The following is an 18107-nucleotide window of genomic DNA, read 5'->3' as shown; positions in this document are numbered from 1 at the left end:
CGGTTGAACGATGCTCTGTTGATTTTTCTCATTTGACTCTAGACGACCAACACATTTCCATCCTCCCAATAGTTTCGCTCGTGATAGACGAGGAACTCCATTTTCATAATCGACAAATATCGAAATTACTGCAAGACGTCAATTTCATGGACGGCCCTCCTTTCTGAGGCCGAGAAGCGATGCATCGCGAAGCTTTAAGTAAATTATTGACATTTTCGCAAAATCTTTGGCGCCTTGCTGTATTTCCAAGAAAGAGTTATAGGTAATGTGTGTAAGAAAAGATAGAGTGCAAAATCAGATACGGAGTATAATCACTTTTCATTTTTTAACTAAATTACTCATCGACAATATAAGTGTATAGTGAAAAAGTATGCTGATTCTATCTCACTTTTGCTAATGGATTAATGGAAATTAATGCTAACTGGGGTGTTAAATATAACTCAATGTTAGAGCAGCCACTTGTTCGATTCCTAGATCTTCTCATCTTGCATATACGCATACACGTAATTCAAGTGAGAGAAATTCTTTCCGGAATTGTGCATAATCTGGCGCAAGCTTTATGAATTCAAGCGCATGCATGCCACCTATTTAGAAAATATTTAAAATTTAATAAAGTATAACGCTTTATCTATGCCTTCTTTCAATTTGTTGTAATATTATGTATTTTCTTTCATCACATTCAGCGAATTTGTTGAAATCGATGGCCGTTTGATCACTGATCTATTTTTACAGAAATCCTTTTGCCACATATTCAAAAAACCTTTTTTTTTTGGAGCGTTTAATTTTTCGCGTGACAATTGTCATTATTATGTATTATCGAAAATCCCACACTCGTGTTTTTTTCTTTTTAGCACTCGTATTAAAAATGAATATTTAAATAGAAATTAGAGTAACTGACAGAGCAACGATTTCTCGAGTTTTTTTTTTACGTATACGCCGAGGCCCGTTATACCTTGTCAACGAGAGCAACACTTATCTCTCACGAGGAACAAATACGCGCCGCATACTTTCCTGAGCGCAACAGACGCAAATATTAACTCGTAAAGGTGACATGTCTCGTTGCCGCGACTTCGGTCGCGGCCGCGCGAATCCGGTCTACGAAAAGGAACACTTTCTTGCGGCCTTGGAAAGACGATTTCTTTTCCATCGGCCGTGCGACGCTTATATTTTCGATCGAGACAAATTCGCGACCGATTGACGATTAATCAAAGGGACGATTACGGCGACGATTCGGTCCACCACGTGCGGATCCGCGTACGTTGTCCGCAAGGACTAATCGAGAACCTGGCGACCGGCGACGTGGGCGGACTGCCGAACAACGTGTTTGTTGTCGAACCCACCAACCGTGGTGGATTTGTAAAGACGAGTCACTCGTCCATTGGTGGAGGCAAGACACCGAAGGCGGCACCCGCTGTCGTGGCGACGGGGCGACCGGTCAAATCGTCCTCAACCAATGGACACCGCAGTGGTACCGCCATGCTGCACCCGTGAGCTCCTAATTTAGCGAGTAATTAGCACCCGGCAAGCGCGAACGCGACTCGGGCCGGTGCCTCTCTCGACGGCCGCGTACCCATCGACGAACGGAGAAAGAGAGGACGCGAAGTGAGAACAGAGAGGCAGATATACCGCCGGTCAGTCTTCGGCGAGTCTTCGCCGGCTAGTGTGAAATATCGCGCCCAAGTGTTACGAGTCTACGGCCACGCGGCGCGGATTCTCGCGACGCGACCTATCCTCCGCCGCCGACGGAGACGTCTGGTGCCGCGACGAACGACGCTTTTCCGTCCCCCTCCGCTGCCCACTGCGGGATCGCATCCGATTTTCTCGCGGAACATCGCGAATTCGGGGAGCCCCGAATCGATCAACGGCGAAAGCAATCCAGATTTTCATCTCCCTCCCCCGCCGTGAGAGTCTGTCTGGAAAATTTACTACATCGCATGTGTTTTCTGGTTTTTTTTTTTCATATACAGTTTATATTATTATCTTCGAGGGTCAGAATATCGGTTGAATTTCCAATTTGAGGATATATCGGAAAGGGTGAAAGGATTGAGGTATAGGTGACGTATTGGAGAACGCTGAAGATGCAACCGGCGGGCGCGCCGCGAACGCCGGGTTCTCCAACGCGTTCCTCGTACCATGAGCGCGATCGGGAGCGTGAAAGGGAACGCGAACAGGAGCGAGATCGCGAGCGAGAGCGTGGCGGAAGGCAGAGTCGAACGAGTCCTGTGGAGGATCGAGAGGATCGCGAAGAGCGGGGTTCGATCGCGAGACAGAGTCTCGGGCCTCCTGCCGCGATTTCGGGGAGTCAAGGATTGCCGTTGTCTTTGTCGCTGGAAGACCGGGAACTCTGGACTAGATTTCAGTGCATCACGAACGAGATGATCGTCACGAAAAATGGAAGGTACATATGTACGAATTAATTGGAAGATTAATAAAAAATATTTTATCTCGAAAGAAGGATTAGTTTCTGATACCATTGAACTTCTTTATAGTTATTATTCATACACTATATAAGCGACGAACATTCGAAATGAGAATGCCGCGAGAAAACAATCTCACGATTTTCGTATACTCTGAAACTCATAAGAATGAACTATCGCAATTTTTCCACTCACGATAGACGTCCGATATCCGATAGAAATATTTGCTTACTGGAAACAAAAATATCATTAGCTAAAATTTTAAGCGAGCAAAACCGGAAACTGACAATTTAAGATTTAAAAAATAGCGCCTTTTAATACCTTTCTCATTCCATTTCATAGCAAGAAAACATTACCGTAAGCTAAAGTGAAAGAAACTAACTATTTCAATCTAACTACGCATGTTTTTTGTCATTTTATTTTACAAAATATAGTTCTCTCCGTTGAAAGTTCTGTTCATATACTTTTTGACAGTAAATCGATATGTTACTAACAAAGTGTACGGCATGTGCAGCGCATAAATAAAGTGTTTTCGTTTTTCCTCCCTTTTTTTAGACTATGCTCCTGTTGACTTTTTGGCTTTTTTTGGGGCCGAAAATTCGACGATCATAATCTTAAGATGATAGTCGATGAGATAGACGCCCGGGCCGGAAATTATCTGACGGTCGGAAATTTTTTTTAGGAAAAGCGTATCATGTTTACGCATCCTTGTTTACCGTAAGGAAACAGAGAATATCGAGCAAGACATACACTTAGGATGCCAAGTGAATGACAAAGACCGATCCGCGAAAAGACAAAGTTTCCCATCTTGATCTTATTTGTCGTAAAGAAATAGATAATATCGAGCAAGACGTACACTTAGGATGCCATAGTGAATGATAAAGGCTCGATCCCCGTGGAAAGACGGAGTTCCCCGGGATTATTGTGAGAAGATTCAGCCGTCGGCAATAAAACTTTACGATGCTTACAATCCTCTTGTAAAACGTTCTCCTGTCGAGCTGATGCCTACGAGCAAGCACTTTACCTGCACACCCGCAGTCGACAACCCCCCCCCCCCCGTAATCGTTTTTATTAATACGCGGCTCGTAAATGTATAGTCGCGCCGAGGAGACACTGTCCACGTTCGCGGCGCGTCGGTTATCTTTTGATCCACACCGTGGATCCCATCGTCGGCATCGATCTCTCGCGCGCAGATCCCGGGGCTTTACGATCGGTGTCTTGCGCGTTTCTGACATGTCACTTTCGTCCGTAGGAGGATGTTTCCCGTGGTGAAGGTCGTTGCACGTGGTTTGGAACCAGCAGCTATGTATACTCTGCTACTGGAATTCGTGCAAGTCGATCCGCATAGGTAATATGCAGTTTTATACGTAATTCGGCAAATGTATCCTTAACTCTCTCCAAAGCAATAACTAACTTCCACGTTAATTTTTCTCTAATTTTAAGTTTTCTTTTCTTAAGTAGATATGTATGAAACGTCGAGATTTCTCAGGAATTAGAATCAAGAGTTTCTAAAAAATAATTTCTTAAAAATTTCACTTTGAGTTATAATTTAATTTAAACTGAAAAAGTTTAACTTTTGAATGACGAGAAGTGGTACGGTGAATGACACAATGTGGGGTGGTCGTACACACAAACTCATCTTTTATCCCAGAGTAGAAACTTTTTTACGTATGGTATTTTTATTTCACCACGCCTTCCAAATGTTTTTCTTTAAAAAAAAATAGCGTTAAAATTGTAGACTAACTGAAGTCGTAGAAAATCTACTTATAAAAGAGATATATACGATATCTGTTTTAATTTTGTACAATGCACACGTAGAGAATTTGTTTCAGATATCACATGAGCGTTGCAAATGTATTCAAATATTTATTTCATGCATTTGCCATCAATTCTAAAATTTAAATCTTGACCCGGCATTTGTCGGGTGAAGGGTTGAATCATTTTTTAATTAATAGCAAGCGGAAATTGTGCAAATTGCAAAGTTATGCCGAGCAGGGTAGAAAGCGCATAGCATCGAAATATTACGTAGGCAGTAAACACGGATGAGCGCGTTACCGATTTGCATTGATTTATCTCGCGAGCAGAAGGAACGCGGGGGCGCGAAGGACACTAACAGGTGGTAATTACCGTACCCCTTTCGTTCAAGCATCACGTAACGTCGCTAAAGTTGATTCTAAACTTGTTAGTACGTTATTTTTAACTCGCCAGCGATTCGTCATCGGTGTTGAACGAACCGAGAAGCATTCCAGAGCCTCATAATAGCTTTCGCAAAACAATCTCGGAAGATCGAAAAAGAACGACGAAATACGATTTTCCTGTTGATCCTATACAAATAATGTAAATTCTCTTCATCGAATCATCTTATACAATTTTTCTCGTTTCTACTCCCGACTGCTCCCAACCGAAGATTAGCGAAGACGAGGGAGTATGCGTTTCATCGAGATCGAATCGTTGTTATCTTATCTTCGTTCGCTTTTTCCGCAAGAAGAATAGAAGTAATCTAAGTCCTTTATTGGGGAAGAAATGAGTACCTCTAATACATACATTATGTTTACATAAATCATTTGTCTTAATTAAGATAAAAAATTTGTTCTTTGATTGAATTAATATTAGGTGGAAATACGTCAACGGTGAATGGGTGCCAGGTGGGAAGGCGGAAGTGGCTCCGCCTAATCCGATTTACATACATCCGGAAAGCCCGAATTTCGGAGCCCATTGGATGAAAGAGGCAATATCATTCGCTAAGGTCAAATTAACGAATAAGTCAAACGGTAATGGGCAGATCATGCTGAATTCGTTGCACAAATACGAGCCACGTGTTCATTTAGTCCGAGTGGGTGCCGAAGAACAGAGAACGGTATGTTTTCTTTTTTATCTCTCATTTCTTCGTGTGTTTTTGGATTATTTATATCGTTATTTTTAACAGTATTTCGATAGTTCTCAGTTATTTTATTTTATCATCATAATTATCCTGTTGTCAATGTAGGTTCTCACCTATCGTTTCCCCGAAACGCAATTCATCGCGGTGACGGCGTATCAAAACGAGGAAGTTACGAGTCTGAAAATCAAATATAACCCATTCGCGAAGGCGTTTCTCGATGCCAAGGAGAGGCCCGCCGATTCACAGACTTATCCGCAATGTGAGTTGACGCGATCAATAATGTAAAGTAAACATATGAACGAGAAGATTATTGAAAATGAATCGAAAATCGAAACCGGAATTCAATGTTTAAATGTTCCTAATACGAATAACATTTTACAGATGCAGGCGCATTGTTTCTACCGCAACCTACAATGGGATACGAATACAACGCAGCGTCGGCGATAGCCGTCGCGCAAAACCAAGTATCGGCTTGTGTTAGCAATCACTTCTCTAATTCGTGCACCGTCACCACATCTGGGCATAGAAGCACCTGCAGAGCAGCGCCTTATACTTTGAGACACAAGTACGTCCAAGATGGTAGGTAAAATTTTTTTATTGTCTGTTAATTAAAATCTTAATTAAATCTTTGTCGACGTTAAAACTTTGTCAAACATGCATTGTGTCAATGTCAATATAATGTCAATATACACTTTTAAAAGAATATTGTCACAACTAAAAAATTTTCGATTTTAAGTTAAGCTCATAAAAAGTAGGACTAAAATGTTACCTACGTGCTATAATAGTGTCACAAATCTATATGTAAAATCCGCTGCATGGGGCAGAAGTGTCGTTATCGTATCGTAATTTTTTTATATTGCGGTCGTTAGATGAATAGCGATATGTAGACACTGTAAAAAATATATATATAAATATATTTATTATATTTTGATAGTAAAAAACATAATTTTGTGGAAAAAAGCTTAATTATTTTTTTTATATACAGAACAGCACGCGGACGCGTACGCGCCGATGCCGCTATTGCATTCCACGGCTTACGTAGCGGCTCCGGCCTGGTCGCCGCGGAGTCCGGAATCGCTGCAGAATCTCAATTCCGCGTGCTTGCCGCCCGCCGCGTCGCAGGAGTGGCCGACGTCGCCGTCGCCGTCGCCAACGTCGCACACGGTCCTCGGCAGAGCCGTGGTCGGTACTGTCTCCACCACGGCCACCGTGACCGGCTGCACTCTGTACGTACCGTCGAATTTATCGTCTCAGGAGCAACACGGCGGACACTGTACTGACTCGTCTTGGATACACTCCAGCACTCTGGAACAGCAACAGCAGCAACAACAACAGCAGCAACAGCAACAGCAATCCTACTTGAACTTGAATCTTCATCTGCATCACCAGATGTCCCCGTACGGTTCCGTTTCGCACGCATCAGGTTTACACCACGCGGGCTTGCATCCACAAAGTGGAGAACCCGTTCCTCCGGCGGACGCGAACGAATACGTTCACGAGTATCATCACGCCTCGCCGGTGCAATCGACCACCCCCGACCAGCATCGTCATCATCATCAGCAGCAGCAGCATCATTCCCAAGCGCAGATGTTGCATCTGCAGGCATTGCCGCAGACAGAAACGTCTTCGCCGGTCAGCGTAGAGTATGACAGTCCGCCTAAGGAGCATCCCCACATCCAGATGGGTTATCCTGAGCAAACCGCAGACGCTTTGAACGAGGTGCAGCAGCAGGATGACGAAAGACGATACCTGACCACGGTTGTCGATCGCCACCCTCATCATCATCATCCACATCATCATCATAATCATCGTCGACAGGACACGGAGATCGCCGGCGAGCAGCCGAACGCTTGGACGCCGTTGACACCACCACCGGCGCCGCAGACCACCGCCATTTGACTCGAATTTATACACTGGAAATTATGCACGAGCATTAACGCGTACGCGAAAATGCACGCCCGAGCTCAGTATCGTGTGCAACATCGTCAACGTGGAGAATATCGTCACAGCAATCGATGATGATTTGATGATGCGACATCAGATCGATGCTAAATATATTAAACGCGGCGATTAATTGAGAAAATTCTTATCGCGCACAATAGATGTTAAATTGTATCGATCTGTCCTAAATAATGTAGTATTCTTAATCGATCGCGAATATTAATAGCTATGTCAAGTATGTCATGAGAAAATAAAGTGCAGATAAAATATTCTTTTTTTTTATCATCTTTGTCTTGTCCATATCATAAATAAGATTTTAATGTTATAAATGTGATGCGTGATATGTAAAGTAAAATTATTTCTCAAGTGTGATAAAATTTTATGTAGAATATTCTATTTCTACGTCACATTACTTTTTAACAGCTAATTTCTTAGCCAAGTAATTGGAATCAATTTTTTAGTAAAGATATTCATCATATGATTATTTATTCATATTAGTAAAAACTGTGTCAAGAAGATCATCATTTATAGCACCTTTCTAATTTTTAATATCATATATCTTTTAATCAAATTTCTCCAATCTCGAAGTTAATAATTAAAAGTTTTCAGCAAAAATGTTATTAAAATAAATTTCATCTGTAAAATTAATTAAATATAATTTTATTATCCGTTTGTATGTAATTCGTGAAGAATTCGTGAAAAATCTTTCATTTTTATATTTTATTTTATAAATTAATTTATTTTATATAATAATTTTCTATAATTAAAAAATTATTAATGTCTTAACGTTATCGCAAAAACATTGATTTTTAATTAACCAAAAACAGAGATTAAAAAATATTAAGTGAAACATATCTTGTGCATTGCATTATTTATTACATAGTTATTTCTCTCTTATTGGCAGCAGGTAAGAATATTAAAGGATTATGGATTCCTGCATGTATTCCTATAAGATAAAATAAATTCTTCAAAGCCCTAAATTTCCGACAGAAAATAACATGCGATAAACACGCGTTATCGTTAAACAATAAGAAAATTGTCCCTTTTAATTATTTTAATTGCACTTTATATGTATAATGTTCATTGCGTCCATGCAATTTCAACTCTAGACTATGTTTGTGGTCATTACATAAATTTCATATCAACAAGAAGTAAGATGCACAGTAGAATCAAATCAAAACGGCAAAAATAATGCATCTACATATACAAGGAATAAAAAATTACGTGTCACTTACTCATTGTAATCCTGTTCTGAGTTCAATGCATTTTTATGAATGTCCTAGTCCAGGAATTAAATTGTGACCAGCGGAAGCTATTTTGATCTCCTGATGCAAAACCATCTGAAACCGATTGATTTGAAGAAAACGTTATGGTTTTCTGTCAAAAAGGCGTTGCTTTCAATAAGACGATACCAATAAGACCTTTTCTCTCTAGTCTTTCCTCTCCGTACTCCTTCATCTTTTCTATTTCTGTTTTATAGTTTCTAGCGATATATTATTCAGATATATCCAAAATAATTTTAATAATTGTTATCTGTAAATATCACACTAATAATTTGTAATTTTTATTCTCTATCATTTTAATTTGAACAAATAAAACGTAAAATATTCATTTCGATGAATATCACCGTCTTAATACGCAAATGAATCGTGGAAAATCGTGGTTAATTACGCAACTTAATTAATCACGCACACTATACTCTTAAGATAATTATTGCGTTTGAAATTTTCTGAGTATCTCGTGTTTCGAATAGTACATAATTTATATAATATTCATGTTTATATTATACAAAACTCATTTCATTTCAAGATATTTTGATGAAACGGAGTAATTGTATAAAAATCATATGAAAAGATGCTGAATTTTATTTCTTATATTCTCGTGTATCAAAACGAATCAGCCATGCCATTAACGAAACACGATTGCTCGATCGTTTAAAACTAGAACTAGCACGTCGTTATTCGAAGTGTTCGGGTCTCAGATAACGTACACATGGACAAATCCATGTAGCGATAGCACATATCGTATATACATACATGCATCGGTGTAGGTATGCAATCACGCGCGACAATTGTAAAACGCTTTTCGTCCACGTAGCCAGCACGTTCGCCTCTAACGATTCATAAGCGCGTTACCCTTTATACTCAATCGTGACAGGTGATCACTCCCTTGCACGAAGAAATCAAATGATGCAACAATATGCTTTCTGCATCGCTCTCCCCCTTTCTGACAATAAGACAAAAAAATCACATCATCGGGATGTAGAGTTCCTCAGTTATAGGGATGTGAAGGTACATATAATAAAATGTATGGAATTATCTAAATATTTTCTGTACTCCACTAACTTCTTCTTACATGTTACGCGTTAGAGAAAGTATAATATAATTTAAACTTCTCTAAAATCTCTGTGTCATAATTGTACCAATATTATTACTGTACGTTCGATATAATAAATTTTTTAAATGTTTGTTTAAATAGTTGGAACTTTATTATAATTTATGTACCTTGATTTCTTCACAATACTATTTATTAGTTAATTTAAGGTTACAAGTGAAATTAAATCAGAATATCGAGTTAAAATCAATCGATTTTTACTCAGCTACTTATTGTTTCTCACTCATTATTTCTAATTGTTACTGATTGATTGATATTTCGGGATATGCTTTTATAAGAAATTCTTGAAGATGTGAATAAACCGATAATGGAGTTCAATACAGTAAAAGACTTAATTCAAGAAAATAAACTAAACATGAAATAAACATAAAACGAAAAATGTTAGAATAAAAAACATTTAACGCAAAAACTTGATATTGAGATGCTATCTTCCCCTTCTTTTTAAATACAATTTGCTGATAAACGGTTTGAGCAAGAAATTAGCACATATATATATATATATATATATATATATATATATAAATAGCACTAAATTTTTAAATAGATGCGAACTTGATGAGGAGTTTAAGCTAATATAAACGGGAAGAAAAATTCAATAGAAGGAAAAATTCATGGGCAAAAAAAACACAGCAGTCATAACAGAATTGTCGATTCGTAAATATTTACGTACTGTTAATTTTCCTTTCTTTTTTTATCGTCTCGTTTTCTAACAGATACGTAATTATAGAAGGTGAATGGACGTGAATTAGATTTTCGCAAATTACTTTTGTAAATATATTTTGTCTATATATAAGAAATGTCGCCTAAAAGGAAAGCTATTAGCACAGCAATCATGTTTGCAATATAAATTTGATGTGAAAATTAAGGAAGAGAGTATAAAAATGACATTTGTTCGTGACAGATCGTAATTCACATTTTCTAATAAAAATTATACAGGCGGGATAAAGATTTACTAAGTTCTGATGATTTTACAAGATTTTAATCTGAATTCTTCTAGTACATAATGTAATAGATATTAACAGATACATATTGTCGCATATTAAAATATTTGTACATTTCCTATTATAACGTATTATTGATATTTCAAATATCGTAATCTCGAGTCGTAGATTTGTTAAATTCGTTTAAAGCAGTAGCCGACAACCTTTAGGTATTATGTCTAAGAATTATTCCAAAGAAATCAAAAATCATTTCATCTTGTTAACAGAAACTTGAAGTTGTTGAACAACTTAATTTTGCCTTCTAGTTTCTGTATGTATGCATGCACGTGTAAAATAAATGAAAAATTACAAGTATTAAGTTTAATGAAAAAATTATTTGACTATTTTTGCGTTCCTTAATAATCTTAGATAACCAATAAATGTAATCAGTATTATACTTAAAAACCTACTAAAAACTCTAAAATAATTAATAAAAAATTTGAGATCTCTTGTCACTAATTTGACATTTCTAGAAAGCCCTAGTTAAAACTTCAGCAGTCTTTTTTTTTGACAATTATCCTTTATTCTGATTTATTGCAATTACTTCGGTTATAGTCCTTCGCCTTCGATGATAAAAGAAATTTCTGACAATACTATGAACCTAAAATAAATCCATACTGTACATTCACGTCAAAGGAATTTTTACTATTATAGCTAAAAGCAACGACACACTTTGAGCGCGAATAAAACTAAGTAAGAGATTATCTGCTTTGCAACGTATTATTAACGGTCTGTTAAATATTTTGGCAAACATTATGTATATAGCGTAATTTTTTTAATATAAAAGATTAATTACCGCTTTATAGTCTTATTATTTAACAAACATGTGACATATATTTCAAAATAGAATATTTTAAAAACAAAATGCTATCAAAAATATTATAAATTTTAAATAAAATAAAAATTAAACTCCTTAAATAACCGAAGTAGCAATATATCAGTTTTGTCAATAAATGCCATATGTACAGTTTTGTTCTTAAATTACATGTAATATATCGAACTGTTAGCTTTTACACTTGTTTTCATATTTTTTTTTAAACAAATTTCGTTCAATATAAAACTAAAAAAAAAAAAAAAACTTAAAATTTAATGGAGTATAACGCTCTATCTATGCCTTCCTTCGATTCTTCTGTAACATTATATATTTTTATATTTTCTTTTGTCACACTCAGCGAATGTGTTGGAACTCTACGTCGCGATGGGCGTTTGGTCGCTGATCTCCTATTTTTACACTTACAGAAATCCTTTTGCCATCTACTCAAAAAACCTTTCTTTGGTGCGTTTAATTTTTCAATTGGCGATCGCGAAATGTCAGTCTTATTTTGAATTTCTACCAAAATTTCTTTTGTGTTTGGCTGTTCAACTTTAAGAACAGCCGGACATTGGAACTTGGACGTTTGTTGATTTTGTATACTTTTGTATTCTTTTGAATACTTTTTCTTTTCTTCGTGTATTTTGTGTCTGTGATTGTAAAAATCACTTTTGGTATAAAATGTTTTGTCTGAAAAAATAATTTTGTCATATAATATGATATTACACATCAATATAACAATACGTTTAAAAAAATGTTTAAAAATGTTAACATATTGTAAAGATAAAAAAAAATATATAATTATATCTTAACACTGTATGTGAGTGTGAATATCTTCTACGTATACACATGAAAAAAATATGGAATCTAACTTGGTTTCATTGATTATAATTGAATATGTATAAAAGTATTTATTATTTTTCATAAAATATATAATAATTTCATGCAAAACAATGTATTACGTTATTTTATTCACAGCATTTTCTAGTTAAAATTTAGATACATTATAATCTGAAATAAATCTCGAATACTTGGATCAGCATTTTTAGTTTGATCTCTATTTGCAATCAGGGAAAGATATACTACTTCTGATTATTTTATAAACTGAATATTTTATTATACGTTATATAAAATATATTTACCGCAACATGTTTTTTGTGGCTTAATTTTTTCGTGGAATCGTCTGTAATGGCGTTCTACGTTAAAACGTCGTTTTGACATTTCGCCACACTTTTGGCATTTATACATTTTATTCCCATTTACTTTGAAGATTTCTACTTTGTTAGACATACCTGAAAAATACAATAATTATTTGTACTATGGTGGTTGCGTCAAAAATCTAGAACGGTAATATTGATACAATTTTACTCCAATTTTTTTTAGACAACGAATAAATACGTATTATTTCCGAAGCAACAACAGGAAGAGACGGAGTCAATCTAAAGAACATAACTGTCCGGCAACAATGTGATCTTTCTTGTAATATAATTGTTGAATACTATGAAATATTATGAAAAATTTAAGGTGAATGAGAGAGAGAGAAAGATAACGAATACCGAAAACACACCTATTTCCCAGTCTCTACTCTCCGTAAATTTGCAACTTCTTTATTTCTTCCCAGGTCAAACGATTTCAGCATAGCAAGATCTAATGTGTTTTCTAACATGGGGGTTTGGAAATCCCAGGTCAAGTTTCAAAATGGCTGTACGCAACCAATCGTTTTTCGTCTCCCACCTCCAGAGAAAAAGAAATGGACGAACGTCGATCGGAGGACTGTGAGTTTTCTTCTAAGGCCGGTTTTACATTGGTCATATCGTAGTATAATTCGTAAGAAATTGACCAATCACAGCCGATTATTCTCCTCAAATCTGACTGTAATTAGTCAATTTCTTACGAATTATGCTACGATATGACCAATGTAGAACCGGAGTAACCTTAGGTATACATTCTGGGGTCTTCGAGATCCCAGGTAAAGTTTGAAACACTATTATTTATGGATAATTACAATTTTTCGAAGTATCAGGGGTTCTTCAGAATCCAGTGTGGTATCTACGTATGCGATAAATAAGTATAATGTATACCTAGGGTTAATTCTCACAAGAAATACAACACTAGGTTTATATTATGTGTACGGCATAAAATAATTTATTAAATTTACAATACCAGATTGTACAGTTTTTTAATTAGGAATTTTTTAGTTTTAATTGTTCACGTGTCTACGCTGAAGTTAATAAAGCTTATTCGAAGCAAAAACAGAGTAGAAACTGTGCAACTAGGTGCTATTTTAGATAATATTTTGATAAAAAATGATGTAGCGAGAAAATGCATAGTCTTGCGCTAGATTCGTGGTTCACGATTTGCAATTCACTATTCATATGAGATTCGTGAATGTTGTACATAAATGGGAAAAAAAATCGGGTTCACATTCGTTTACCATTCATACCAATTTGTTAGCGGAACGATTTTTTTACGAAATCAAAGAGCGTGAATCACCATAAATCAGTCAATTTGATTCATGCATACAGTAGAGCTACAGAAACAACGAATCGTAGATAAATATGAAGAGTTTATTTATACTATTGAACGACAAATTTCTGCGAATCTACTAATTACGAATTGCGAATTACGCATAATCTAGTGCTACAGTTTCTAGAAAACGATGAATCTTTGTGAATCTATTACGAATTGCGCATGATCTATAGCGTTAGCTTTACGAACTCGAGCATCGTATACGCATCGATTTTGTAGTTCACTCAATTGCTAATTATTCCGTAACAAAATGAGCGAGTGATTGTAAGATAAATCATCGATCAAAAAATTCTAATATGATAGTGTATCAATTCTATTTCTCGGAAATGAGCAGATTATTGTTTGTTTTTAATTTCATCTAATCGGCTGATTTAACGCAAATTAAAAAATTTGTGTTACTTGAGAAGGAATTTATAAAGATCCCAAAAATATAGTTTCTTATTATAATCCTGTGCAGAGTTAAGCGTGAAGAATTACGCAACAAGTAAATAAAGGTAAATAAAGGTTGCCAGATTATGCGCAATTCCGGAAAAAATTCCTCATATGAATTGCGTATTAGTAATGGTCGAGCGTCGTTAACAAATATCGATGAAAATATAGTCAAAGTAGAAGTCTTTATAGGATCGTATACGCGGATTGACAAGTAATTGAACCTAGATCTTTTGCTCGACAAGTGGCTGCTCTGACATCTGAGATATTTAGCACTCCACCGAGCAAATCCGCGACATGTTGTTTATTATCGTTCTTCTATTGACATCTCTCCTATTTGTCAACGGTGCTCCGTTGCTTCGGAAACAACGCACAATCAATTTGTTCGATGACATTACGAGTACTTACTTTGTACCGTAAGGTTAGACTTTTCGAACGTGCGCATTTGTTCCTTCCTGAATTTATTCTGACACTATTCACTTCGCAATTTTTCTACGATCACGAGCGAATTACGAGTGTGACGAACAGCGATGTCACCACTTCGACAGGAGCGCAGAGACTAAGCTTCTAAACATGAAACTAGAGTAAACAGAAAGTGAAATTTCTCCCCGTTTTGGTCGCGACGCCGCGACGCGACGTCTGCGATTCTATAGGTGCGGTAGCGCTTTAATGTGTCGGTCTCTTTGATATGCACTAATACACTCGATCACATGCGGCCGAGAAAAAAACAACGAACTGAAGAGAGCGGCATGATTTGTTGTTGATCTAAAGGCATATTGTGTTTTTCAGTTAATTCAGGCGGTCCTTTTGATGTCGCTATTCTTATATATATATATATATATATATATATATATATATATATATATGGAGGTGGAATATATTGGATAAATAATGCTAAAGCACACACACAATGTGTTTCTCAAATAAAATTAATTTGCAAGGAAAAGTTATCGATCGACTCACTATAATACATATCAAGGTTAATATCATCAGAATTGTATTTCTTCCTTAGTAAATGATTACTTGGAACACAAATTTGTTAAATAAAATATACTTTATGATATATAAAATGTAATTAATTTTGTTTCGTTTTAAGCTTTGTAAAGTTCTACTAGACATCTGCTAATTCAATTTGAAAACAAGAAGGTAAATCATAGCTACTCCAAAAAATGTGCGGAGTGACGTATTCATAAGCACTATTTACGCAGATAAAGGGCACATATGCGTGAATGTAATTAACGCTGATTATTATTTGGGAATTGTTCGATAAGACCTCTTTACACAGGTTGCTTAAAATGCAAAGTTTCGAGAGAAAATGTTCATTGCGGATGCAAAGAAAATCTGCGAGCACAAACGACTCAGCATTTTTAATTAAAAAATGTTAATTTAAATATCCTTTGATATGTAATTTCATCCAATAGAAACTGGTCAACGTATAGAAGCCCTCCACCACCTCCGCCAATTCCGCGATCGGCGGTCCTCTTTTATTTACAATTACATTTTGTTACATTTTTATTATTTATTTTATTTCTTTTACAATTTATATATATACTTTACAATATATGTATACAACATTATAAAAGAGTTACATTACAAAATTTAAAATATAATGTATACAATAAAATTTTCTCACAATTTACTTTATATACAATATACATAATTTCTGTTTTATTATACGCATCCGATTACAATTAATATTATATGAATTTCATATTTTTGATATCGATTGGTTTGATATATACAATATATACATAATACATATATGTATATAATATATACATAATAATTATACATCATATATTTACAATAAAATGGGATGGAATACAATCATCTGTCAAAATTGATATTATTTAAAATTTAAATTGGTATTTAATATAAAATACTAAATTTTAAAATATATTAAATAATTTTTAATATAAAAATTATTTAATACAAAAATTAGTATTATTTAATATACATTTAAATTGTTATTATTAAAAACATAATAATAATAAATAATTATATTTATTATTATTATATTAAGAACATTACTTTTATTTTGTCTACAATTTTTTCTATCGAATTGTATCCCCCCTGCCCTTGTCCCTGCCTACCAGAATCCCTATCCCTACCTACCCGTATTCTAATAGTCCTACCTCTATCCATTTTCCTACCTACCTATGTTATAATCTAACATACAAAGCTTTAATTAAGTCCGCGACACGATTTATATGTCTGATTTGCTGGTTGATCCAGCAAGATACCTGAACGGGATACCTCAAGTGAAACCGATCACTTGAGATGTGAAAAATGTGGAATTGAAGGTTTTAATACGCGTGTGATTGGAATTTAATTATGTTTTTTCGAATTTCGCACGTATGCGAGAAAATATAGAAGGAGCTTAGTAGCCCTTTGAGACAAATAAATAGACATATAAAACCATTTTATATGTTACCTTATACTTATATCATCACAGTGGTCAATGTTGACCACTTACCTTTGTCGTACACAATCTTCTTTCTTCAGGCCAGATCGGACTTACCTTTGTCACTCCTGGCCATATACAATCTGGTCGCATTTCGACCAGATCAAAGGGAAGGAGAAAAATTCCTTCCATTTTCGGATTATTATCGTCGCGTTCGATACGAATTACGCGCGAGCATCGATTGTATAAAAAAATGTACAACAAGAAGTTAAAATTTAATCAAATATAGTATATATATATTAATTTATAAAACCTAACTGCAACAACACTGAACATTGAAAAATGTTTCTATCACTAATTTCGTTATTTATACCTGAGAATGTTGAATAACCGTTTCTTTGTGATCCGTTCTTTTAATTTAGAATTGTAATCGAGTACAGAAAAAAATTTTACTTCGCGTTGTATGAACATTTTAATTATATCCCGCGAAAAATTGAAGTTTATAATGCGGACAAAATTATTCAAAAATTAATAACGGGAAATTATCCTCAATGTATAAAAACCGACCGCGAAAATATGAAGATGCGTGATTGTGCATGTTGTTCATGCGGCACGCATATTGAAAATGTATAAGATATACAAAATGAATGACGTGAGATCCGAAAAAAAAAGAAAATTCCCGCACACAATTGATATAATTGGATATTATAATTAATAATTAATCGTGTTGTTATAATTGAATAACACAGTATAATTGCAAATCTTTATAAACTTACATATAAATATATCTCATTAAAATTTTTGTTTTTTACTAAAATTATATTTCATATAATATATTCATACGTATTACTGTAAAATTGAATATATAATTGCACTTAACTATACGACCAATTCTAAAATAATTTTGAAAGTTTCATCGACAGAATATTTAGAATCTCACGTCATATATTACTTGACTGGCATAAAGCCAATTTTTCAATTAAAAATAGATGGATAGGTTACAAAAAATTAGGGTAAAATCGATGCTTTGTTAAAATAAATTTTAGCAATCAACAGCAATTTTCTATCACATTTTCTATAAAACAAATTGCATAATAAGACCAAAATATTTTTCACCCTTGTTATTCGTGTATAATTTATGCATCTTGCACGCTTTTTTTTTATGCGTACTAATATTCTAAATATATCTATGTATATATTGCTTCCTTGCATCAATTCATATCATATTTAATCTTGGATAAACATATGCGGAAAGGAATAAATAAGTATAAATAATACATCCTAACTAATTCACAATTTTTCCCTATCTACAGATTTTTTT

The 18107-nt window shown here is 35.0% G+C and overlaps 1 protein-coding gene and 1 long non-coding RNA gene across 2 annotated transcripts; one reads left to right on the top strand and one right to left on the bottom strand.

Moving 5' to 3' along the window:
- The first annotated feature begins 509 nt into the window (after positions 1 to 509).
- Byn (T-domain transcriptional activator brachyenteron) lies at positions 510 to 7521 on the top strand. The gene is made up of 6 exons (XM_077400679.1): positions 510 to 2398; positions 3670 to 3765; positions 5031 to 5274; positions 5404 to 5557; positions 5680 to 5877; positions 6284 to 7521. Exons 1-6 carry the CDS (start codon positions 2079 to 2081, stop codon positions 7195 to 7197), a joined length of 1926 nt encoding a protein of 641 aa, XP_077256805.1. The 5' UTR covers positions 510 to 2078; the 3' UTR covers positions 7198 to 7521.
- A 3075-nt stretch (positions 7522 to 10596) lies between these two features.
- On the bottom strand, positions 10597 to 15198 carry LOC143894631 (uncharacterized). Its single transcript, XR_013256135.1, has 3 exons — positions 14791 to 15198; positions 12567 to 12716; positions 10597 to 12114 (listed from the first exon to the last, which is right to left on the bottom strand). It is a non-coding gene; the product is annotated as an uncharacterized LOC143894631 (long non-coding RNA).
- Between the last annotated feature and the right edge of the window lie 2909 nt (positions 15199 to 18107).

This window comes from Temnothorax americanus, unplaced genomic scaffold (assembly GCF_048541705.1).
Source record: "Temnothorax americanus isolate GAGA-0224 unplaced genomic scaffold, ASM4854170v1 Scaffold14, whole genome shotgun sequence".
In the NCBI taxonomy this organism is placed as follows: Eukaryota; Metazoa; Arthropoda; class Insecta; order Hymenoptera; family Formicidae; genus Temnothorax; species Temnothorax americanus.
The sequence above is the reverse complement of the archived record's forward strand: the minus strand, read 5'-3'. Positions and strand labels throughout refer to the sequence as shown.

Excerpts from the sequence above, each read along its gene's own strand:
- Byn (XM_077400679.1), top strand. The coding sequence starts at position 2,079 with ATGCAACCGGCGGGCGCGCCGCGAACGCCGGGTTCTCCAACGCGTTCC. Across the intron at positions 3,766-5,030 it reads GTGCAAGTCGATCCGCATAG|GTGGAAATACGTCAACGGTG; the intron begins GTAATATGCAGT and ends AATTAATATTAG. Across the intron at positions 5,558-5,679 it reads TTCACAGACTTATCCGCAAT|ATGCAGGCGCATTGTTTCTA; the intron begins GTGAGTTGACGC and ends AACATTTTACAG.